General features: G+C 49.3%; 1 protein-coding gene across 4 annotated transcripts; it reads right to left on the bottom strand.

Annotated features, from left to right (window-relative positions):
* Positions 1–1,757: 1,757 nt before the first annotated feature.
* LOC118085924 (tetraspanin-33) lies at positions 1,758–11,115 on the bottom strand. Of its 4 annotated transcripts, XM_035117030.3 has the most exons (9): positions 10,865–10,984; positions 10,543–10,600; positions 9,792–9,830; positions 8,766–8,890; positions 6,337–6,411; positions 5,508–5,603; positions 5,113–5,238; positions 3,697–3,858; positions 1,758–2,630 (listed from the first exon to the last, which is right to left on the bottom strand). In XM_035117030.3, the coding sequence occupies exons 3-9, from the start codon at positions 9,811–9,813 to the stop codon at positions 2,523–2,525; spliced, it is 714 nt and encodes a 237-aa protein (XP_034972921.1). In that variant the 5' UTR covers positions 9,814–9,830; positions 10,543–10,600; positions 10,865–10,984; the 3' UTR covers positions 1,758–2,522. The 4 variants fall into 4 exon arrangements, with proteins under 4 accessions (XP_034972921.1, XP_034972920.1, XP_088527406.1 ...); XM_035117029.3 differs by lacking the exon at positions 9,792–9,830 and having other exon boundaries at positions 10,865–11,115; XM_088671279.1 differs by lacking the exons at positions 1,758–2,630; positions 9,792–9,830 and adding an exon at positions 3,340–3,548 and having other exon boundaries at positions 10,865–11,110.
* Between the last annotated feature and the right edge of the window lie 933 nt (positions 11,116–12,048).

Raw genomic sequence — 12,048 nt, 5'->3', positions numbered from 1 at the left:
AACACATTTTCCAACACATACCATACAGTGAATTATGAAACAGAAATGCCAAAATACTGGAAAACACAAAAAATACAAAACTATAAAAAGCGGGGGGGGGGTTAAAGAGGACAAGAACAAGAAAGAAAGAAAGAAAGAAAGAAAGAAAGAAAGAAAGAAAGAAAGAAAGAAAGAAAGAAAGAAAGAAGGAAAGAAAGGAAATTATAATTTTGCTGACTCCGATTTGACCCCCCCCTGCTCAAACTCTCCCCGATGATCATGTCACTTGCCGGGGATGCTTTTTCCCGAGATTCCGTCATGGCAAGTTGGGGGTTGGGCTAGATGACCCCTGGGGTGCCCTCCATCTCTGACCTTTTGATGCCCTGGGAAGCCCAGCCCTGCACCCCACACCCAGGCCTCTGCCTGCCCCACCCACCCACCCTCTGCGGCACATCGGGGGGGGGCACCTGAAGGCGTTGAGCTCACAAAGACCCGGACGAGATTGCAGGGCCGGCTGCCCCCCTTTCCCCGGAGGAGGTCTTGCTCCGAGAGGCTCATCCTGCCAGGTTGCAGAGTCGCTCTGCCTGCCCCGCTGCCAAGGAAGGTGCCCACAGATTGCCCCGGGGAGGCAGGTCGCCATGGCAATGTGGAGGCAGGTGGGGGAGAGTCGTCCCCCAGGGGGATCGTCAGGTGAGGCACACCTGAGGCATCCTCTGGGAGGAGAGATGGAGAAGGCCTGCGGCGGCGGCAGGATCAGGCCCAAGGGGGCTGGCCAGACGCGCCCCCCCAAAGAAGAAGAAGCCCCCCCTCCAGCAGGACCCAGTGACGGATTTATGTATAAGCTAAATAAGCTCAAGCTTATAGCCCCCCTCTCTTGGGGGCTCCAAAAAATTTAAAGGGGTAAAACCACTGGGTGTACATTTCCAAAATATTAGTATCTATCTATCTATCTATCTATCTATCTATCTATCTATCTATCTATCTATCTATCATCTATCTATCTATCTATCTATCTATCATCTATCTATCTATCTATCTATCTATCTATCTATCTATCTATCTATCTATGCCAGTGCCAGCTTTATGTATAAGCTAAACAAGCTCTTGGGGGCCCTCCAAAAAATTTAAAGGAAAAAAAAACTTAATTATTATTTCACTGTTAATATATACTTCTTCTTAACTGTTTTTCAGTTGTTCAACAATGACTTGGATAAAATACATATTTTGTGATGTGCAAATGGCTTGAGATACCTATTAGGTCCATAAGCGACCATATAGCATAGTGTATATTCCACGCAAAAAGCAGCGGCCGCTTGTTGTTGACAAAGGACAGCTGGACATAGAAAGGGCCCCGTTACCTTCAGGAGCTGAGGGCCACATCAAACCCCAATCCGGCCCTGGCAGGACCCAACTCCTCCTGCTCTCGTTTCCGAGATAGACTGGCCCTGCCCTTGGAGGCTCGACTGAGGAACCACAAGAAACAGCAGCAGTCAGATGGGACCACGGACACCCCCCTAAGTAAATAACCAACCAATAAGTTTACTTAAGAGTCGCTCTGGACACAAGATAAGGTTTTATTGGTGCTTTGAGAGGCCCGGTTCCTGCCTGCCTGGGATCGTGAGGGTCTCTTTCTCAATAATAATAATAATAATAATAATAATAATAATAATAATAATAATAATTTTATTTATACCCCGCCTGTTTGGCTGGGTTTCCCCAGCCACTCTGGGTGGCTCCCAACAGAATATTTAAAACGCGATAAAACATCAAACATTGGAAACTTTTATTATTATTAATTTATTCATTTGGTTTTTTCAGATTAAAACTTTACAGTCACAAAAATACAACATAGAGAAACAAAATGCCAAGGAATCTCCTGGACTCCCCCCTCCCCTTTGTGGGTTCCTATTGTTAATAATTTCCTCCTGCATCTTTTATAATAATCTTTTATATACAAAATTCAGCATTAAACTACAAGTGTTACTCCAATCCTACTAACGATTTTAACTGTTTACAATGGTTTTTATGATAAATTATAAGTTTTCCCCATTCCGTATTTAAAATTTTGGTCTTCCGGATTTCCAATCATTTTAGCCACTTTTAAAGGCTCTTTTTCTGCCCACTCGTTGCCGTTTTGCTCACTGCCCTCGGAGGGAGGAGCCCCAAGCATGTGCAGAGTGCTTTTAAGGGTGGCGGATAATTCGACGAGACACCCCCAGCTTTTGAAGTGCTGCGTGGATCGGTGCCGGGCGGCTTGGGGAGTAACGCTTCGCACATTTGTCCCAACCTCCATTCCAGAATGAAGTTGTTCCGCATTCCCTGTCCAATAAGGTTCGCTTCCAGTGGAGTTAGACTAGAGGACCTTTAGGGAGCCCTGACTCTACGATTCTTTGGCATAACACCCCAATATCGGTTCGCACAAAGCCTGTGGGGAGGTTAAATGAGGCGCCAAGCCCCCCCCATTTTCCAATGCCTTGTTTTTGCTTCAAAAAAGTGTCCGCTTTTTGGGGAGGGAGAAGCGGCAAAACCGTCTTGCAAGATTTTCACTTCGCTGGACAGCTTTTGCTCCTCCTCCTCCTGGTGCTCTTCCGTTTCTCGATGATGAAGTCGATCTGGTAGATGAGCAGCACGGCGAGAGAGAAGACGACCACCTGGAACGAGGAAAGGAGGACAGGAGCGCCTGTGACTGCCCTTTAAGGACCTCAGGAGAGCCTTGCAGCGGCCGTCGCAGCTGGATCAGGCCCCTGTCCTCACAAAGTCCAGCCCCCTGTCCTCACAAAGGGAAGGAGCCCGCAGGCAGGACCTGAGAGAAACAGCCGCCCCTCCTGCTCTTGTTCTCCGCCGTTCTAAGGGAGACTGGCTCTACGCATGGAGGCTCCACTTAGGAATTGTAAAAGGAGCTATGACGGATCAGGCCAAAGGGGGCCCATATAAGCCCAGCCAACCGGTTGCCCACGAGGGGAAGCCCACAGGCAGGACTACTGCCCTTGGCTTATCCTTGCAGAAACCATGCTGGTTCTTGCTCCAGCAGGGCTTGTCCTTCTCTAGACGTGGTCATTTTGCCTTCAACAACCCTTTCCCTGGATAGCCCTGTAATTTCCTGGATCTCTCCCCCTTTTTTTGTTAACTGCCTTTGCGCCAGCCTCCTTCTTGTCTATTAAATACAGCCCTTGGCTTATCCTTGCAGAAGCCATGCTGGTTCTTGTTCCAGCACGGCTTGTCCTTCTCTAGACTTTGCCATTCTGCCTTCAACAACCTTTCCCCTGGATAGGCCTGTCATTTCCTGGACTCCCCCCTCCCTTTTTAACTGCCTTTGTGTCAGCCTCCTTCTTGACTTTGAAATACAGACTTATCCTTGCAGAAGCCATGCTGGTTCTTGCTCCAGCAAGGCTTGTCCTTCTCTAGACGTGGTCATTTTGCCTACCTTTGCGCCAGCCTCCTTCTTGTCTATTAAATACAGCCCTTGGCTTATCCTTGCAGAAGCCATGCTGGTTCTTGTTCTAGCAGGGCTTGTCCTTCTCTAGTCTTGGCCATTCTGCCTTCAACAACCTGGATAGGCCTGTAATTTCCTGGAAACACCCCCCTTTTTTTAAACAGCCTCTTTCTTGTCCTTGAAAGCTTTTGCTGGAAGGGAGGCGTGTTGGCCTGCAGCCCTGATTTTGGGAGGGGGCAAGATTTGAGCCCCCTCACTCCTCCCCCGGCAGCCCCCTTGCTCACCTCCAGGACCAGCAGGCCAAAGGCCAGGCCAGCCACCAAGAAGAGGTTGCTGCGCCCCCAGCGAACCGTCTTCTCCAAGCACCCCTCGGTGTGCACCAAAAACTCGGCCTTCCAAGGCTTCAACTTCTGTGTCCCGTAGCCGCACATCGTGTTCAGCATGGCCTGCGAGGAGCGGGCGAGAGAACAGGATGGCCCATTAGGAAGGCCCCTTTGCGACAGCCCAAAGACGCCGCCTTCCGTTTGCCCTCCGGGATATTGTTGGCGGTTGGAGGTAGATTGCCTTTGGACAAGGAGGCTCCACTCCGAATAAGACGATCTGGGGAGCCCCGCAGCAGCCGACTCAAAGGGGCCCTATCTCGTCCAGCTGCCTGCGGCTAAACAGGCATGAAAGTCGACGGCCTCCAACTCTTTTCCCCACAGCAGCCGGTGTTCGGGGCAGGTTGCCTCCGAAGCTGTGCCTTGGGTGTCCTCGCAGCCTTCCCAGAAGAAGCGTCCGGCTGACCAATGTGGGGGCAGGTAGGTTGCTGGACCAGGTGGGATCCAGCTGCAGCGCTCTTCTGCTGCATGCAGTGGAACCTCGGTTTACGACTACAGTGGTTCCTCTACTTACAAATAACTCTACTTATGAATTTTTCTACTTACAAATGGAGCTCCGTCCGCAATATTGGATGCGGTTTAGATAGGATTTTTCCTACTTACGAATTTTTAGATAGGGTTGCTTCTACTTACGAATTTTTTTCTCCCAATGCAATCCTATGGGATTCGACTTACAAATTTTTTCGACTTGCACATGTGTGTTCGGAACGCATTAAATTCATAAGTAGAGGTACCACTGTACCTCCATTTACGAAAACCTCCGTTTATGAACACCGCGGACCTGGAAGTGTTTACATCCGGGTTCCGCGGCGTCGGATGCGCAAGCGCAGAAGCGATCTGCGCAGTGCATGCGTGTGCAGAAACGCTCTATTGGCGATTCGCGCACGTGCAGAAGTGTGCTTTCGGCGAGCGAATGCCTCGGCGAGCGAACGCCTCTGCGGAACGGATTGTGTTCACAAACCGAGGTACCACTGTATGTGCATGTAAGGAGTGCCTAGCTACACACATATGGGATCAGGGGCAAGGCCTCCCCTAGCCAGCTGGGAGTGAAGGTTCTTAAAGCCAGCTAAGAGTGAGGGCTTCCCAACTGTCCAAAAGAAATTTAATGTGGAAAAAATTGGGTACCTATAGAGATTTGTTATCTTTTGAAAAGGATGGTATTAAGTTGTTGTTTTTTAAAATCAGCAAGGCCTCCCCAAGCCAGCTGAGAGTAAGGGCTCCCGAGGCCAATTATGAGAGAGGGCTTCCAATGCGGGTTAGGAGTAAGGGCTTCGAGTTAGGCTTCTACCAGTCAGTGTCCGGTTTGGGCTGCCTCCTCACCTCTTTGCCTCGCACACAGCAAGAGAACGGGACGGCGCAGCTCTCCAGGCTGGGGTTCGATTCCTGGCAGTCGAAGTAAACGTTCTGGGACCAGTCTTTGTAGGAGTGGACCCCGCAGCACTCGAACTGGAGACAGAAATAAGCAGGAGCAAAGTGCCTCTGAAGAACGGAAGAAGGCTTCCCCAGCCCCCAGCCCTGGATTATTTAAAGTGTACGACGAATGCGTGAGCAAGATTTGAACACGGAGCAACAGGAGGACTCCCTTCTTCGGACGCTGGCCCAGTCCACCAGGGTGTGTGTGTGAAACAGCCGCCCTGCCCCGGGGGCCAGGGCACTGGCAAACCACGCTATGCCCCTGCGGGAAAGGGAAACCTTGGCATCACTTGCCCCCTTACCTTCTTTTGGATGTAGTCAATGAGGTTCTGCAGGTCCAGGTTGTCGCGGTAACGGGCGATGGCTTGTCCCATCAGCAGGGTGGCCTTCTCCATCACCTGGGACACGGTGGAGGGAGGGAGAGAGAGAGAGAGAGGAATCTCCCCTGCACCTATCTCTGGCCGGCAATGAAAAGTTTGGAAAATATGGCGGATGTAATAAGCCCCACTTTGCAGCAAACCGAACGGACGTCCGGAATGAAATAATTTGAGAACCAAGATACCACTGTATTGGTGAAATCAATAATAATAATAATAATAATAATAATAATAATAATAATAATAATAATAATAATATATTTATACCCCGCCCATCTGGCTGGGTCTCCCCAGCCACTCTGGGCGGCTTCCAACAGAAGAATAAAACACAGTAATCTATTAAACATTAAAAGCCTCCCTGAACAGGGCTGCCTTCAGATGTCTTCTAAAAGTCTGGTAGTTGTTTTTCCCTTTGACCTCTGGTGGGAGGGCGTTCCACAGGGCAGGTGCCACCACCGAGAAGGCCCTCTGCCTAGTTCCCTGTAGCTTTGCTTCTCGCAATGAGGGAACCGCCAGAAGGCCGTCGGCGCTGGACCTCAGTGTCCGGGCAGAACGATGGGGGTGGAGATTTCAAAAGAGAAAAAGAGAGAGAACCTGTATGCCCGAAAAGGTGCTCTAATTCTCATGGGGATTGGACCCGGGAGAGCTTCGGGGTGCAAAGCGGGTGCCCCAACCACTGAGCTGTGACACACACACACCCCGTCTCCCCAAATGCCAACCTACGCAGGCGTCATTTTTGTTTTGTTTTGCTTACCATGCCGGAGAAGAGGAAGCCCAGAACGGCAGCCACCACTTGCAGGACGAAGATGACGAGCAAGAGCCAGGCAAACTGGGGAGTGAAAGCGGAGAGGTGAGCAGAGAATCAGAGCCGTGGAGTTGCGACGGGACACCCGAGGGTCATCTAGCCCAACCCCTCTGAAATGAAGGAATCTCAGTGAAAGCATCCCGGACAGGGGGCTGAAAACCTCTAAGGAAGGAGAGCCCACCGCTTCCCGAGGGAGGAGAAGCTGCTGGAACATCTAGCTGAGATATACCTAGGGCAGCTGTTCCAGCAGCGATATTGTAAAAGCCCATTTTTGTCACGTCGCAAAAATAAGCCGCACTTTTCACGGTCGGAATTGGGGTGGGGGGTGGGGAGTGTGGCTTATATTCAGGCCAATATGGTATAAACTTATTCCAGACGATTATATCTTTGTGGCTCTGGTTATCTATGTTTTATTTAATAATAATAATAATAATAATAATAATAATAATAATAATAATAATAATATATTTATACCCCGCCCATCTGGCTGGGTTTCCCCACCTACTCTGGGCGGCTTCCAACAAAATATTAAAATACAATAGTCTGTTAAACTTTCTCTATCCCTTGTAAAAAAAAAAAGTCTTTGGTGTATTATCTGTTGGCAAATGGCACTGGTCAGTAAAAGCTTTTCATGTATGGCCTGGCTTTTTGTCTTTGATTTAGAGTAGCTCTTGGCCGAGCCTGTACTGGCCCTAACAGGGCATAGCATCTATAAAATATCTATATATCAGTGTATCTGATGAAGTGTGCATGCACACGAAAGCTCATACCAAAATTAAAACTTAGTTGGTCTTTAAGGTGCTACTGAAGGAATTTTTTTTTTTATAAAATATCTAGTTTTTTGAGCATGGCAGCAGATGGAAGTGCTTGCTTGGTCATGTATATTTTACTTGCTGTTCAGAATAAAATCTGTAATCCTCTCGCCCGCTTGCGTTTGTTTTGCTTCTGAATCTAATTTTAAAAGAACCGTCTTGCATTTGGCCAAGACCCCTGGAGATTCTGCCATGTGGGGTTTGAAGCGGAGACTTTTTGTGTGCCAAGCAGGGCCCCCGCCGCCGAGTTATGCCCCGTCCCAAACGGGCACCCTGTCTGTGTCCCTGGCAGGGGGTGGCTGCCAGTTAAGAGAGGGGGCTTCCCAACTGTCCAAAAGAAATTAAATGTGGAAAAAAATGGGGTACCTATAGAGATTTGTTATCTTTTGAAAAGGATGGTATTAAAAAATCAGCAAGGCCTCCCCAAGCCAGCTGAGAGTAAGGGCTCCTGAGGCCAACTATGAGAGAGGGCTTCCAATGCTGGTTAGGAGTAAGAGTATATTGAGAAGCAAAGCAGCTAGTAAGCCTGATCTTTATTGAACTGTTGCAACAGGGTGCTCCCCTCACACGCAGGAGAAAGGAGGAGGACCCAGAACAAAGGGGTGCCTGCCCTTATATAGACATTTTGAAATTACCTGCCCTGGAGCTCAAGACCACCCCTCCAGACATCATACCTACATCACAGAAGGGGTACATAGCACAGGACCACCTCCCACAATACATCATACAGTACCTACATCACAGGGGGCGGTCAAAAACAGAATCCTGGGTGTGTTGTTTATCTCCTGTCTGGCAGTTTACCTGTTTGCATTATCTGGGGCTTGGCCCCTCTTTTGTCATTCTAGCTACTCAATTCCGGAATCCAGGTCCCAGGTCCCAGCCTCACCCCATTCACACCTTAAATTTGCCTTACAGATGAAGATGTTGGACTATATGGAACTTGCTGACCTGACCGGAAGGCTACGCGACCGGGGAGAGGAGAAGACGGAAGAGGAGTGGAAGAAATTCAGAATTTATTCTAAAAAATATTGTAGAATTGATATTTGAAGAGGATTATAAGCAACTGTGCAGGTTGTAGGTTAGGAAATAAGGGTGTAAAATTATATAGGTTAGATATGTAAGTCGGATAGTTGAATAATTTGATTTGAACCTGCGAAGTTGGAGATGTATTGAACCGTTAGAAAAGATGCTCGTGGAGGTCGATTATTGAATTATGAAATTAGGATATTGGACTGTTGATTTTTATTCTTATTTTTATTCTTTATTCTTTCTCTATTTTCTCTTAAATTTGGATGTTTGAAGAGGATATATGTAGTAGGAGAATGTTGTTTCTTTTTTCTTGTTTATATGTTCGAAAATGTTAATAAAAAAATAATTAAAATAAAATAAAATAAAGGTGCCCTTAAGGCAGGACCTGTGAGCACAGAGACAATGGGGAGGTTTTTCCATTACCATTTCCTCCCTCCTTTCAGAGAAACGTTTGGTCAGTTTTGGGAGAGTCAAAATGGTTTCAGGGCTGTCTTCCTTTGCTTGCTACATTTATATATGACCTTAAATTTCACATACCGCCTTCAGAAGCAGGGTGACGTCACGCAAGGCCCCCAGGCAGCCGACGAAGGTGACGCAGAACACCAGGACGCCCACCGCCAGCAGGACGAGGGAGGGGTCTGCCAGGAGGGAGTCCACAGCGCCTGGAGGGAGGCAGAAAGGAAAGGAGAGGAGAGGCCGCCCACGCACCCACCTGCCAGGTGAGGGACCAGCCCAGAGGAATGGCATCACCTAAGCCAAGAACCAGGCACAAAGCCAGGAGTCTCTCGGAGCCAAAGCACAGGGATTTCGAACTCGTGGCTCTGGACCACAGCTTTGGAATCTTGGGCTCTGCTTTGATTTCCTGGGCAGCAGACAGCAGTATTCCTCTTCTCACCCCGGCCTTTGGCTGATAATTGTTGTAAGCAAAACCTGCCCTTACAGAGTCCTTTGTAGGTTCTCCAAAGGTAGGAGAAAATAACAGAGGCCAAGCAGAGAATATTGAGAAGCAAAGCGGCTAGTAAGCATGATCTTTATTGAACTGTTGCAACAGGGTGCTCCCCTCCCAGGCAGGAGAAAGGAGGAGGACCCAGAACAAAGGTGTACCTGCCCTTATACAGACGTTGATGTATGGAGGGGTGGTCTTGAGCTCCAGGGGAGGGAATTTCAAAATGTCTATATTTACGTATAAGCTAAACAAGCTCTAGCTTAGGGCCCCACTCTCTTGGGGGGGGGGACACACAAAAATTAAAGGGGGAAAAAACAACTGGATGTACATTTCCAAAATGTAAGATAAAAACCAAATGAAATAAAACCTACATCCAGCAACAGTGTTTTATGTTGTGTCGGCTCCTAGGATGTAAGTCAAGGGCCCCGCCTGCTAGCCTGCTCCCTCAAATATGACTACTTTGCTCCTTTCTGTATAAAGGGTGCCTACATTCTGCATGTATGGCTTGGGATACCTATTAGGTCCATAAATGGCCATAGAGCATATATTCAACAAAAAAAAACAGCAGCAATTGGTTGTTGACAAAGGACACCTGGACACATCGAGGGCCCCATTACCTTCAGGAGCTGAGGGCCGCATCAAACCTCAATCCGGCCCTGCAATCATGCAATTAAAAGCAAGAAAAGCAGCTTATACTTATATAAGCAGCTCATTTGCAACATACGATCAACTCGGCTAGACCTGCATGGCTGCTCGACCTCAGGTGCTAAACCAGCATTTCCCAAACTTGGGTTTTGGGGCTACAATTCTTATCCACCCTGACCACTGGTCCTGCTAGCTAAGGAGGATGGAAGTTGTAGTCCAAAAACAGATGTAGCCCTCAAACCACTGTAAGCAATCAAGGAAAGGCACTCCACACATGCTCAGGAGCTATGCAATATTCATCTCACATGCAGTTTTTTTTCCCTTTAAGGGCCAGCAGGGCTGCCTAGAGTTTAACTCTACACTGCCCTCCCCAATCTAGTGTTCCTAGACCCCCCCGAACCCCTATTCGAATGAAGCCCATTGCCCCTCTGAACACAAAGGAAATATTGTGGAGTTTTAAAAATCTGGTGCAACTTAAAAAACAAAACAAAACCCATGGGAGAATTGGAGATGGAACAATCCTGCTTCTTACCAGGCAGACAGATCCAGTATAACACAAGGATGGTAATAGATATTATATAGAACATTTAGAAATGAGACCAGGAAAAAAGGCAGTCCTAATGTTGGTAGATGCCGAGAAGGTGTTCGACAATGTATCCTGGAGATTGACTTTTCTGTGGGCCACAAAACCCCAGTGCCAATCAGGATGCCCCCCCCACTCACCCCCTTCCTTGGAGAGCCTGGCGTAGATCCCGACGGCTACCATCAACCCACCGGCCACCTGCAGAGGGGCAGAAACACAAGCCGTTTGTGGCATCCTGTTTTTGCAAAAAGGGTGCCGCACTCATGCCCTGTGGCTTGCTGTGGGCAGGGCAGGTCGGGGCTGTGCCAAAGGAGAGGAGCCAGCCCCGAACTCCCTGTGGGCCCCGAGGGAGGCCTTGGCAAAGACGGCCCAGCCTCCGAGAACAGCCTTTGGGTGAACTCCTAAGCCCTCGGAGGCTCGCTGCCAACACAGGAGCCAGCCGTGCCAAGGCTCTCAACTCACCCAGAAGAGGTAGCAGGAGGCAAACAAGGTGTACTTGATGACTTGGTTGGTGCGCATGGTTCATGCCCGCCCCTTTGAGCCAGGGGCAACCCTCGGGCAAGGCCCGGCGGCATGCAGGGCAGAGATATCTAGCCCCCCCCAGCTGGTTTTGGATTCCAGGGGAGGGGAGAGCCAGAGAAGGAAGCAGACGGGCGTGGAATGCAGAGAGCAGGAAGGGAGAGGCGAGAAGGAAGGTGCGCTGCCTGCAAAGGGCATGTCAGAGGCAAGCGCCGGCTTGTTCCCCTGCCTAGCGCAGAGCAGCGGATTCAAACTACAAGAAAGAAGATTCCACCTCAACATTAGGAAGAACTTCCTGACAGTAAGAGCTGTTCGGCAGTGGAATTTGCTGCCAAGGAGTGTGGTGGAGTCTCCTTCTTTGGAGGTCTTTAAGCAGAGGCTTGACAGCCATATGTCAGGAATGCTTTGATGGTGTTTCCTGCTCGGCAGGGGGTTGGACTGGATGGCCCTTGTGGTCTCTTCCAACTCTACGATTCTATTCTATTCTATTCTATGGCCCTGGGCTTCTCCTTCTGGAGAGGAGGGTGGAGACTCAAGGCAGGGCAGCCCAATCCAATCCAGGCATTTTGCCACCCTCATTTTTCCAGCCCCAATTTTAGGAATGGCACCATTCTGTCCTGCCTTGCTGGGAGGTTCTGGGCAGCAGAATTTAAGAAGGATGTGGACAAGCTGGAAGGTGGGCAGAGGAGGAGGGCGACCAAGATGATCAAGGGTCCGGAAACCAAGCCTGATGAGGAACGGTCGAAGGAGCTCGGGGTGTTTAGCCTGGTGGGGAGGGGGGGGAGGAGACTGAGAGGAGATACAGACACCATCTTCAAATATCTCATGGGCTGCCACGTGGAGGATGGAGCGAGCTTGTTTTCTCCGGAGGGCAGGACCCGAACTCGTGGCTTCGAGCAACAAGGAAGGAGATTCCGACTCAGCACTTTCTGATGGTAAGAGCTGTTCGACCGTGGGGTGGAAGGGGGCGGACTCTCCTTCCTTGGAGTTTTTTTTTAAGCAAAGGTTGGATCTGTCAGGGATGCTTTAGATGAGATCCCTGCATTGCAGGGGGGTGGGCCAGATGACCGCTGGAGATCCCTCCCAACTCTTCAAATCTATGGTTCTGTGACCTCGGAAGGCGGCAC

The sequence above is a fragment of the Zootoca vivipara genome, chromosome 6 (assembly GCF_965207765.1).
Source record: "Zootoca vivipara chromosome 6, rZooViv2.hap1.1, whole genome shotgun sequence".
Classification (NCBI taxonomy): Eukaryota; Metazoa; Chordata; class Lepidosauria; order Squamata; family Lacertidae; genus Zootoca; species Zootoca vivipara.
This window is presented reverse-complemented; position numbering and strand designations above follow the sequence as displayed.